We start from the raw sequence: 12,325 nt of genomic DNA on the forward strand, positions 1-12,325 counted from the left end.
ATGAATGTGGCCCTGCTCGCCAAAGAGCAACACGAGGCGGGAATCAAAGGGGAAGAGGAATCCAAGAAATCACCCGGCTGAGTGCGGGGGGCCTTGGCGGCTCTTGYAAGAAGGGGCCAAAAGATGCTCAGAGCCATCAAAGAGAAAACCTGAAACCGGAGCCAAAGCCACCGTGCAGCGGAGCAGGCTGCGGACAGATGGGCCCATTTCAAGAGCAGATTCAGAGCAGGGCAGGAGCAAATTTGGGGCCACTCCAGCAAAGCAAGAGCTACCACTTGCATGCGGGCAAAATACCCCCTTCACGGCGGGGGGAAAAAMAATCCCATAGAAGCACTTAAAATATTTGCATTAAACCCCCTGAAGCTGGGGAGGATTAAGAGCTTTATGATAAATTCGAGACAAATAAGTAGCCGTTAGGTCTGGACTGAGCCTCATCGCGGTCTCCACGCTCCCAGTACCGATCCCAGGTCGGAACCAAACCATGCTCCTGCCTCCCTTGCTCTGGGAGGAGGATGCTCCGGGGCTCGCAGGGAAGGCGGCAGTGTCCAGATCCCAGCTGCCCGGATCRGGGCTGGATCTCAGGCTGCTGAATGCAGCACCCTGGCTCCCTTCCCCGCATTCCCACCCAGGGAGAGGAAGCCTCCCGCATGCCGGGGACTCGCAGCCGGGATCTCGTGCGGCCGCGAGCAGCTGCTCCCGGCAGAGGAGCTAAATCCCGCTSCTTGCCAGGCTTGGGAAAGGTCCTCAGTGCAGCCTTGCGTGTGGTTTCCCTCCCGTTCCAAGCAGCGGAGCGAAGCCAGCTCCCAGCACGGCCTCTCYGTGGGATTGCAGCCGGGAAGGGGGAGGGCCGCCCGCTATCCCGCTGCATCTCCGGGCTGCTTCGGAGCGGAGAAAGGGCAGAGCTCGGCCAGACAGGGGCTTGCCAAGCGGGGGAGAAAAGAGGAAAGGAAAACAAGCCTTGGACTTTGCCTTCATTCTTGAGCCGTGGTGGATATTTTCTCCCACTGCTCTCCCRGATTTTGGCTCAGGAGCGAGCGCTCTGCTGGGAACCCGACTGCAGGGGAGGTTTCGCTTAGCTGCCAATTTGTAGCTTTAACTTGCAGAAACCTCCGAGGCTGCGACGGCGTCGGGCAGAAACCTGGGAGAAACCCGGGAAAGGCACCCGGCGGGTAAAGCTGGATGCACCTCCAGCATCGTCACCTTGCGGGGACACGTTGCACTTTGTGACCGTGGAGCTGCAGCGGGAAGGGGCCGGCAGCCCCGGCCAAGCCCCCACGGCTGCCCCCAATCCCAGGCTCCGTGTGCGTTTTGCATTAAGCCTTAACGGGATAAAACACATAAGCAGGCGCTGGCCCCCTGCTCTCTACRAGCTGCTCGCGATCCTGGCACTGTCTTCCCTGGCTCCTGCAAACCTCAGGAAAGGAGCCGCTCTCCAAAACAATGAGAGACGGGCACGAATTCCCAGGCAGGAGATTCACTCCCTTTCCTGCTTCCCACTCTCATGCAATGGCCGGTCTGTCTTGCTGTCTTCTCCTGCAGGTTAGAAGCAGGGTGATTTGGGGGCAAAATGGGGGGTTTTATAWCCAGGACTCCCAAAGAAAAAGCCATTCTCAGTGCAGGACATCATGCAAGCCCAGCCACAGCTAATTGCAGCCAAGCCTGAGAAAATGCAAGGGGCAAATTAAAAGCCTTGCAATCCTGTTGCTCGTTAAGGAAAGCCTCGTTTACCATCAGCTGTTCTGCAAGGCAGGGAGACTCCAGGTCACCCCAAACCTCTGAGAACCAACAGGGCTGCAGCAGCCTCGCAGGGCACAGAGACTCCCTCGTGCCTCAGTTTCCCCTTTTCCTCTGTATCCCACCATAAAACATCCCTCTCCCCAGCACCACGGGGTGGATTTTGCATGCAGAGGGGATTCTCCTCTCTTTTTTTCCTGCATCCCTTCCAAGCAAAGCGAACAGCTGAGCCGAGGCGGAGGCTTCGTGGCACCTTTGGCGGTGCAAGCGTCAGGATAGAAATATGGGCCAGAGCCTAGGAGACCGTTTCTGGGCTGCAAACCCTCCCAGCTCCGATCTGTCCCCTTGGCAAAGGGGAGCCCATGGGGATTGTTCCCTCTCCTGGATTATCTCTTTTCCCAGGCTGCGCAGCCGCCTCTCCGGTGGGTTTGGATGTGATGTTGGCCCGTGGGGACCGAGCAGCCCCCGGAGCAGGACGCGCGGTGGTTTCACTAGTCCCCAGCTCCGCAGCGAGGARTATCTTCTCTCCCAGTGTGCTCAGCCCGAGCAAAATCTAACAAACCAACACGSGGGAAAACCCAAAGGAGACGGTGCGGGGGGAATTAAAACCAGATTGCTGGAGCGAGCCGCAGCTCCACRAGGCTGGGCACGCTGCTCGCGCCCAAGCCCCTTGCCAGGCCCCTTTGCCTGGGCTTTGGGCAGAAAACGGGAACATTCCGGGCTCAGTCCCAGGACCGGAGCGGGATGGGGAGAGCAGAGCGCTGGGATGCTGCCGGGACACAGCCAGGACCTTTCCGCAGGCTCTGGGGACAGTGTCCCCGGGAGCGACGTTACTGGGGATCTAGYGCCCAGCAAAGCAACTGGGTGCCTTGCGGGCAGCACCGGTCGCTCTGCGGAGCATCCTCACCGGCACTGCCRCTCCCGCTGCTTTTCTGCCTTCCCGGGACAGGCTCCGGCCTCATCCATCCATGCGGAGCATCTTGGCAAGGCGCTTCGGCCTTTCCCAGCGCAGGGACCCGCTAGAGGGCAACAGAAACCCAGGAAAGGAAACGTGGAGCTGCACGTCTGGGAAGCGGCTCTGGAGTGGAAGGAGGCTTTCCCATAGGGCAGTCCAGCTTGGAGCGCCTTGATCCCGGGGAAAAAGGCCAGGAGCGGGAAGGAAAGCAGGAGCACAAAGCAAACAGTGCAGTTCAGCCTCAACTGTCGCGTCCAAACGGAGGCCGGCGGCCACCTGTCTGTGTCCACAGTGGGAAGGAGACACCTTGGCCGCCAGGACCTTCTTCTCTGGCAAAATGCACTGGGATAAACCTGGGAACCTCCTTGGCTCCAGTGCCAAGGACGGCAGCGATGGATGCGGCGGCCRTGGCTGGCGGATGGAGCGGCCCCGGTGGGAGCCGGAGCAGCGCGAGCGCGGCTCCTAAATCTCTGCTTTTTATGCCACTCCTGTCTCCAGCTCCCTCCAAACGCTGCAAAAAATAAACCAACAGAGAGGATGTTAAATCACTTTTATCCCCTGCTCTTCCTCCTTGCCCTAAGCCGGGCTCAGCAGAGCCTGGYCCCAGTTCGGGCCCGACGCTGTGTTGTCTTTTCCCTCCTGCAGGATGTCGCAGCCTGGTGGATGGATTAGGCATGCGAGGCCCTTCTGCCGGTCATTTGAGGCTGCATTCCCAATTTTATTCAACATTCAATAAAATCCAAGGCGGGAGGCAGCACACAGGGGCCGGGCAGGCGCGCGAGAGCAGCCAGCAGCACCGACCGTGCCCTTTCTCCTGCAGTTTGGCAGCATTTAGCTCCATGCAGCGAGGTCCATCTTTCCCAAGCAGCTCAGGAAAAGGAGAACAGGGAAAGGGCTCCAGGATGGAAGTAGCGCGGTGCAGAGAGGGAAGTGCAGCTTGGGATTGAGGAAGAGAGGGTGAGATGCTCGCTCCACCGCTGGCAGGGGGTTCCTGCTTCCCTGCAGTGCCAGCGAGCCCAGCATCCCCGCATTCCCAGGATAAATTAGAGAGATGAGTTTTTGCGAGGAGGAGTTTTTGTGAGGATCCCCCCGAATCCTCCCTTTCCCTGGCAAAGGGGATGGTGGAGCTGCAGGGCGGTGGGAAACACCCCGTCTCTGTCATGGGCAGGTGTGGGACCCCACGCCAGCCCCAGCTGCCACCAGGTTATTAATACTGCCCCCCCCCAAATAAATAATGGAAATGGAAATTTCCATTTCCATTGGAAATGTTAAATTTCTCCCTCTAATGTTTTTCAAGATAGGAGGGAAAGAGGCTGCGCAGCCCAATGCTGGGGGGAAACCCTCTTGCAAGTGAAAAGCCGCAGCAAAGGGCAAAGCAGAGCRGGTGCTCAGAGCAACCACCAGCCCCCATTTCTCTGCTCCCTCTTTCCAACGGGGCTCCAGGACGTTCCCGGCTGGATGCAGAGGCAGAGGAGCCCTCATAGCCCCCCCCCAACGTGCTGCTGAGGGGGCTGGGGCGCTGCGAGCAGAGAAGGGGTCCGGGTGGAGGTGCTACTGGGGAGGGAACAAGGGATGGATGGAGCTGGGGATGGATTTGGAGGGGGAGAGGGGATGGAGCCAGGGATGGAGCAAGGGATGGAGCCCAGGATGGAGAAGGGGATGGAGCCGGGATGGAGAAGGGGAGGGAGCTGGGGATATAGCCCGGGATAGAGCTGGGGATGGAGAAGGGGAGGGAGCCGGGGATGGAGCAAGGGATAAAGCCCGGGCTGGAGAAGGGGAGGGAGCCGGGATGGAGAAAGGGAGGGAGCCGGGATGGAGAAAGGGAGGGAGCCGGGATGGAGAAGGGGAGGGAGCCGGGATGGAGAAGGGGAGGGAGCCGGGCTGGAGAAAGGGAGGGAGCCGGGATGGAGAAAGGGAGGGAGCCGGGATGGAGAAGGGGAGGGAGCCGGGCTGGAGAAAGGGAGGGAGCCGGGCTGGAGAAGGGGATGGAGCTGGGGATGTAGCCCGGGATAGAGCTGGGGCTGGAGAAGGGGAGGGAGCCGGGCCGGAGCGGGGCGGCGGCTGGAAGGGGGCGGCGACGGCGGCGGCAGGTGAAGCGGCGGGAGGGACCGGCGCCCGCCGCTCCGTGCAGCCGGAGGGGCCGGGGGGGGCCGGGGGACGCCCCCTCTCCCCCCCCGCTGACGTCCCTCGCCCGGGAGAGGGGGAGCGGGCAGGGAAATAGAAAAGCGCCGCTCGGCCGCGAGCGCCGGAGAAGGCGGGCGGGCAGCGGCTGCAAAATGCGTCTCGCGCGGAGCTGCCTCCTCCTCCTCATCCAGGGCAGCATCTGCCGGCTGGTGAGCGCCGGAGGGGCGGGCGACGGCGGGCAGGTTTTGGGGGTGGCGAAGGGGCCGGGGGGGGCTCTGGAGCCTGCAGCGTTTTGCAGATCGGTGAAGCCCCCCACCCGCTAACCCGAGCATCCTAAAACTTCTGCTGTCTCGCAGCAGGGAGCGGGTGGGGGGACGCGGGGGTGATGGTCCCATTCCCTGCAATTCCCGGCCTCAATTCCCGGGCTGTTCGGTTTGGCGGAGCCCCGCGGCTGCCCCAGYCCCGGTTCCCGCCGCGCTCGGGAGCGAAGCGGCCCCGGCAGCCGCTGGAGCCCGCGCGGGAAGCGCCCGAGCAGCCGCTGCCCGCCCCGGAGCGCGGCCGGTACCGGCCCCGGTACCGGTACCAGCCCAGGGGGCTGCAGGGCTGCGATGGGGCCTGGGGCAGCCCGAGCAGCACCCYGGCTTGGGGACTCGCCTGCGGGTGACGGGGCTGTGGGATGTGATGGTGGCAGGGAGATGATGGTGGCACTGGGTGACCCCCTGGCACCCGCTCCCCGGGCTGCAAGGGCCATTGGGCAAATGCTCCCCCCGTCCCACCTCCTTCTGCCCCTGCCAAGGATGGAAGCGGAAGGAGAGCAGGGAAATTAGCCATGGGCTGGGAAATACAGACTGGAGAGAGGGGAAAGAAGAGAAGAGGGGAAKGAGGTGGGCAAGGAGAGCAAGCAGAGGGCTAGGTGACATCCAGAGAAGTGGATGTCACCCATGGGGAATGGGGCTGGGCGGTGGGGAGCAGTGTCCACCACCCACCTCTCCTTCTCCACCGCTGCTCTGTCCAGGTGCTCAGCGGCCAAGAAGAACGAGGGGAAGATGCAGAGCAACGTGAGCACCAAGGGAGACCTCGAGTGCCAAAAAGAAGAGGTCACCTCTCTGCCAAGTCCCTGTTGTCTCCAGCCCTGCTCCAGAACACGACTCTCCTGGAGCTGGTCAGCAGCTCGCGGGAGCTTTGGGATATCCTCGACAACCTCTCCGAGCGGGACCACGCTCCGCRCGCCAGAGGACAGAGGGACCTGGGGCCAGCCACGGGCAAGCTGAAAAAGATTTTTGGCTGGGGAGATTTCTACTCCAACATCAAGACGGTAAAGCTGAACCTCTTGATCACGGGAAAGGTGGTTGACCACGGCAATGGCACAGTCAATGTCTTCTTCCGGCACAACTCTACCGGCCAAGGAAACATCTCCGTCAGCCTCGTCCCTCCGACAAAGGCAGTAGAGTTTGACCTGGAGCAACAGATCTTTATCGAGGCCAAAGAATCCAAGATCTTCAACTGCCGGGTGGAATAYGAGAAAGTGGATCGCGCCAAGAAGACCACGCTCTGCACCTACGACCCCTCTAAAACCTGCTACCACGAGCACACGCAGAGCCACGTCTCCTGGGTTTGCTCGAAGCCCTTCAAAGTCATCTGCATCTACATCACCTTCTACAGCATAGACTACAGGCTGGTGCAGAAGGTGTGTCCCGACTACAACTACCACAGCGACGTGCCCTACTACCCGTCCGGATGACGCCCTCTGGCCACCTCCTGGTGTCCCAGTGACAAGTGGGTGCTGGGGAGGGTGGGGGGAGGGACGGGGACGTTCTCGTGGATGGGGCGGGTGCGCGGAGGTCTCCAAAAACCAGAGGTCTTGCAGCAAGGGAGGAAGGAGTCTCTATTTTTSCCCCCAAAGCTCCCATGTCAAGAGGAGGAATTTCAGGGTATTTCTCAACCTGGCCTGGATCTGTGGTCTTTAGAGACCGGTAGGCAAAGACGGGGCCAGAATCTAGGATATAAAATGTAGGACAGAAAATCACGTTCAGGATTTGCGTTTCTCAGTGCAATAATACCTTGGCCTGGATCTAGGGAGGCCACAGGGTCACCAAAGGATGGACCCGAGGCGCAGAGCTCTACAGAACGCTGGAAAAGCTGGACCTGGAAGGGGACCTCAGTGGGGACTAAGCCACCTGGGTCCCTCAACAGGCACAGGACGCCCACAGGCTTCGGTCACATCGTTTTCTCCACGCTCAAGGCCAGCAAAACAAGCCGGAGCCGTGGGTGKGCCTGGGGAGCAAAGGGTCCTCTCTGGGGTGGGTGCTGGGTGCAAAGGGGCGATGCGTCGGGGATGGCGGAGCGCTCCGGGAAGAGCGGGAGCATCACGGGCACAGGCTGCGTGCAGCTCCCCTCCGCGGCCGGGTTCGGGACTCTGGCTCTGCAGATACAGCAGTCCCGGTCGAAGCTGTCAAAACCACTGCCACGAGCCATGATTCATGTGTTTCCCCTGGCACGGCTGTGATTCATGCCTTTCCCCTTCATCTCGTCCGCGCGCCCGAGCTCCTCTCGGCAGCCCGGTCCCCCCGGCCGCCCCCTCCGAGCGCCGTGGGCCCCGCACACCCATTGAAGTGACACAAGTGCCGTCCTTGAGCCGAGAATAAAGTTCCCGCAGTGGCACCCCGGCGGGTCGAGTGTTTTTCCCGAGCGTGGCCCCGGCTGGATGGGTGGACGCGCGCGGCAGCGCCCAGGTCCGGACTCGCTCCGGCTGCTGAACTGCCCCTGTCTGATGGCCAGACTTTGGATCCGGATCCATAGGCTGATAGGTTCCCCCCCGGATGCATCCCCGGGATGTGATGCCACATTGCTACTGCTCGTGGGCTGTTATTCCCGACCCTGTCTCTGCACCTTTCCCATGCATTAGCATGAGACGCTATTCCCATGCATTAGGGCTCCAGCTCCCCGCTTTGCCACATGCATCCCACSCCGAGGACACTGAAAAGCAGCTTTCCCACCCAAAACCAGCTTCCCTTTTGCTCCAAATTCCCCCTATCCAGCACCCCAGGCCACCTTCAAAACCCCTCCCGCCAAAGCGAGGCGCGTGCAGCAAAGCGAGCCTTTTAGCACAACAAAAATCAATGAGATGATGTTTACCCAGGGAACAAAAAGTTTAAGGTGCTTTGAAAGTGCAGTGGTGGAAAACAGCAGTAGTAAAAAGTGGTATTTTGGAAGGGGAAAAAAAAAAAAAAAAAAAAAAGAAAAAAAAAAAAAAAGAAGAAAAAAAAGAGCCATCTCAAGGGATGTCCCTGAAGGTTTCGGCTTCCTTTGAGAGCAGAAAGGCAGAAAAAAGGCACGTTCAACCCTTTTCCTGCCAGCACAGGCGAAGCAAGCAGAAGGAGCACGCAGCAAAGTTGCTCATTTGGAGAAATTTCAGACAATTGCCATTGGAAGCAACGGAGCAGACAGCAGGAGCAGCAAAACAGGCTACAAAGGAGGCACCGTCGTCAAAAGTGCGGCGGCGGCAGCGGCAGTTACTAGGAGACCAGGACGGGCCCTTATTCCAGCTTGGGAGAAGAGGATTCCTGCTCGCTAAGTCACGCCGAGGAGCAGCCTTTCAGCCAGCGCGAGGGGAAAAAGCCCCTGCCCTAAACCCAGCACAAAGCCCGGGCTTTGTCCATGTTGTTATTCCTTGAAAAGTAACTAGGAGTCAACCTCCTACAAACCTCAATCCGCCTCTGTAGGTTATGAGGATCTGGTCTTCTGCCCTGATCATCTTCCACTCAACCAGGCTGTGTTGTTGGCCCATTTTCTTCTCACCGTATCCAAAATCGGGCAGCGGCCCCAGGTCCAAAGCAGATGCTCCTGGCCACGCGTGACRTCCGAAGCCTGCTCATGCCTTCCTCCAAGGTCTCAACTTCCTACTCAGCGCAACTTCATGCAAAAATGGCCAAATTTGATCTTCTTCTCCAATGCAACAGCCTCCAGCTGCCCATTTTCTCAAGTTGGGTCAACGAGGTTTGCCAATAATAAGCGTTTTTAATGCGTTCCAGGCAGCTGCCGAGGTGCTGAGCAAGAGGGAAGGTTATCCATAGAAAAGCTTCCCTGCAAATAAAGGGGGAATGAGAGGCTGGCACCTTCTGCTGGATGTGGGAGCATCCTTAAGAAGCAGGAAGATGGAAGAGTTGCCAACGCCGGAGATTCTCCTCGGAACTTGGCAGGGCTCGGAGGGCTTCTTGCAGCAGCGGCTAGCACAGAAATTTGGCTACATGAGAACTTCAGCTTCCAAAGGAGGAGGAAAAAAAAGATTGGCTCCATCACAGAAAAAGTGAGAAGCTGCTGTTCCTGGAGGCTCCCGTGTCCAAACGCAAATATAAACCCCAAGCTAGGCAAGAYTTCAAGGCTCCTAAACCAAGTTGGTTTCAAAGCCCACCTCCCGCTCGCCTCGACGGGTCCTTACGGGCRGCAATAATCCCGCTGCAGGGACCGCTCGCTCCCGGCTCGCTCCGGGCAAACCAAGACGTTCGGTGCCTGGAGCCGGTGTGTGGCTTGGGACCTGTGTGGCTCGTGGCCCGTGGGCACCCGGGCTGTCCGTGCCCAGCGCTGCACGGGGAGGGAGCTCTGCAGATGCACTGAGATCTCCGAGGGACTCTTTTACAATGGCCATTGCCCCATATAACATCCATAGGTAGCTCCTAGGGACATCAACTCCGGTGCTTTCACTGCGTTATCCTGTGCAGGCGCCGTGCACCATCCCTTGTCCCACCTCCACTGCCCTCTAGTCGAAGGCTTCTCCTTTTCCCCCTCAATTCCCAGGCAACAGATGCCAACCAGAGCCTTGGCTTCCCCAATAAACTCCATGGAGAGGCTTTTGAAGAGGCTTTTGCCTCCTTGGCCTTCTCTCTCCCTATAGCTTTTGTTTGAGGCTACCACCCGTTTGCTTTGTGGGGCTGGGATGAGTCCGGCYGGGCGCTGAGCACTTGGGAAATCCTGCGGGAAGCAGGGAGAGGCAGCGGATTATCCACCAACCCCCAGCGCGGAGCCGGCCGCTGCGCGCGGGAGGCTGCAGACGCAGGCGCGCTGGATGCCGCCCGTTTGGTCTGAGCATTGTTTTGGTTTTGCCAATTAGCCCCAGACCCAAACACTGCCTCCCTCCTCCTCCTCCTCCTCCCACTTCCCAGTGGGAGCTGCTCCGTGTCCTCCGGCGCCTTTGGCCCCCCGGCAGCAGCAGCGCCCGTCGCCTTCCCTCCAATTAGCACCACCGCGCGTGGCAGCCCCGGGGGACCCGAGCACTTCCCTCCGGCCGCGGGGAATTTTCCGGAGCAAAAAAAGGAGCTGGGGGTGGGGGGGGAGCCCCAGGAGAGGCTCCCCCCGAGCCTCTCGCCCGYTTGGGAGCATCACGTCGGGTTGTGGGGCGCGTTCGGGGCCACACGTGGATGTGGAGCCGGGATCGCGCAGCCACCCGAGTGGCAGCAGGACACGGGGACGCGGAGTCAGGATCCCGCAGCCACCTGACTGGTGGCAGGACACGGGGACACGGAGTCGGGATCCCGCAGCCGCCCAAGGGGCAGGAGGACGCGGAGCTGGGAGCCACCCGCGCGGCRGCAGGACACGGGGACGCGGAGCCACCACGGCCGCTCGGAGGAGCTGGGTGTTGGTGTCACCCAAGCGCAGGTGCYGGGGGGCTCCRCAGGCTCCTCGTGCCCCCCCAAAGCYGCTCCCAAAGCAAAACCAGCCCCGGGCCCCGGCCAGCCCCAACCGCAGCCCTGCCGCCGAGCTCCACGCCAGGCCCGGCGAGGGAGGCAGCGGAAGGGGGAAAAGGCAAGAAGGGAACGAGAATTCAGACAAAGAGACGGGAAAAAAAAAATAACGGCTGTCAAGAGGAGGAGAGCGCTGGAAAACTCGCCCAGCTCCTTCAAATCCCAACAGGCCGCGGCTCCTCTGCCGAGAATTCCCAGCTCGGGCGTTCCAGCTGCACCTGCTCGCGCTCAACGAGATGCTAAATAATTCAGGCGGGCTCCGGCACCGCGGAGCTTCCCGGCTCCCTGGATTGGGGCTGGACGTGTGCTGGATTTGCCAGGGGAGCCCCGTGGGGCGGGAGGAGGCGGGTGGCTCGGGGGCCCCGCGGCACCGAGGAGCCTCCGCTTCCATCCATCCGTGCGCTGGGAACATCTCCCAGGAGGAGGAAGGGACAAACAAACGGAAAGGATCTGCCGCCCCAAAGCACCCATTACACAAGCCCGGAGCTCCCGCCCGGTGCGGCCGGACGCACCCGGGAACGGTGCCTCTCTGCTCCCCCTCCTTTTGCCCATCATTTCCCCCAAAATGCACCAAATGGGCTTTTTTTCCCCCCCAACTATCAGAGAAGAAGCTGCTCCGGGTGTACCCCCACATCAGTCGCTTACCTTGCGGGTTTTGTTTTGATCTGGCCCATCTTTCCCAGGGGATGTCCCGGCACTTGGGCACGGGAAGCAGGGGATTTTACTCGGGTTATCGGTGGCCAGCTCGGTGTTTGCAGTCCTGGGCTTTTAATTCAATTRGTATCCCTTAATTACCTATTATCACAGGACTTACAGAAGAACTGGACACAAGCGGATGGATTTTTTGAGCCACTGTCGATACCCTAGACTTGTCCACGATGAGCACTGATCACGGCAYGGGGGTCTCCTATTGGTCATTTGCCTCAAAAGCCTAAAAAAAAAGRGCTGATTTTTAGCAATAAAATTGCTAAATGGGGTAAATTTTGCCCGATCTCTCATTACAACTTCGAAGTAAGCCCAGCAGGGAATGCGATTTCAGAAATAATTCACCTTGTTTTGGGACACGGGGATGGGCCAGATCGTTCCCCCTGGTCCCCCTCAAAATTATTTTCTAGGAAAAGCCCCAAGACCAGCAATAAGCGGGGTCTGTTTTAAGGCGCCACCTCTGCGACTGGCAGGATCAACCCGTGGTTCCCGGGTGTCGATGCACGAAACCTCCCCGAAGCTGTTATTTTGCGAAAACGACTCATTTTGAAGTCTGTTTCTATCACACAGAGCTGCGTGCGCCTAGGGACGAAACTAAATTTTGGAAAAATATCCCTTTTCATCTGGTTAGAAGAGGGATATTTCATCTTTTAAACACCAGTAGCGCACAAGCGGCTCTCGGAAGACAATTTTCCATTTACATTTTTATGAGCTAAAGGGTGCATCTTGGCATCGGCTCGGTTTATTATTTCTATTTCGGGAACGAAGCTTAGGAAACAGGTGGAAGCTGAGCTTCCAATTGTACAAAAATGACCAAGAGATGAGGCCGGCAACATCCAATAAACCTTGGAAAACAAGAGGCTGGCCCCGTTTTGCCTTGGCAGCTCCGTGGCCTGRCATCCGCGGCCAAGAACAGCGGGAGCGACGCAAACTCCCCCAAATCTGCCCTGCTGACCACAGGGGACGGGCACCCAGAGCCCACCTAGGCTTGCTGGGTGCCAAAACCCAGCCAGAGCCGCCGCTGATGCCCCATGGGCAGCTCCGTGACGTCGTCAAGCACCCACCACAG

General features: G+C 59.6%; 1 protein-coding gene across 1 annotated transcript; it reads left to right on the forward strand.

The window, feature by feature from the left end:
- Positions 1 to 4,965: 4,965 nt before the first annotated feature.
- NXPH3 (neurexophilin 3) lies at positions 4,966 to 6,554 on the forward strand. The gene is made up of 2 exons (XM_026041422.1): positions 4,966 to 5,022; positions 5,829 to 6,554. Exons 1-2 carry the CDS (start codon positions 4,966 to 4,968, stop codon positions 6,552 to 6,554), a joined length of 783 nt encoding a protein of 260 aa, XP_025897207.1.
- Positions 6,555 to 12,325: the final 5,771 nt, after the last annotated feature.

This window comes from Nothoprocta perdicaria, unplaced genomic scaffold (assembly GCF_003342845.1).
Source record: "Nothoprocta perdicaria isolate Ctin4 unplaced genomic scaffold, notPer1 scaffold_283, whole genome shotgun sequence".
Taxonomy (NCBI): domain Eukaryota; kingdom Metazoa; phylum Chordata; class Aves; order Tinamiformes; family Tinamidae; genus Nothoprocta; species Nothoprocta perdicaria.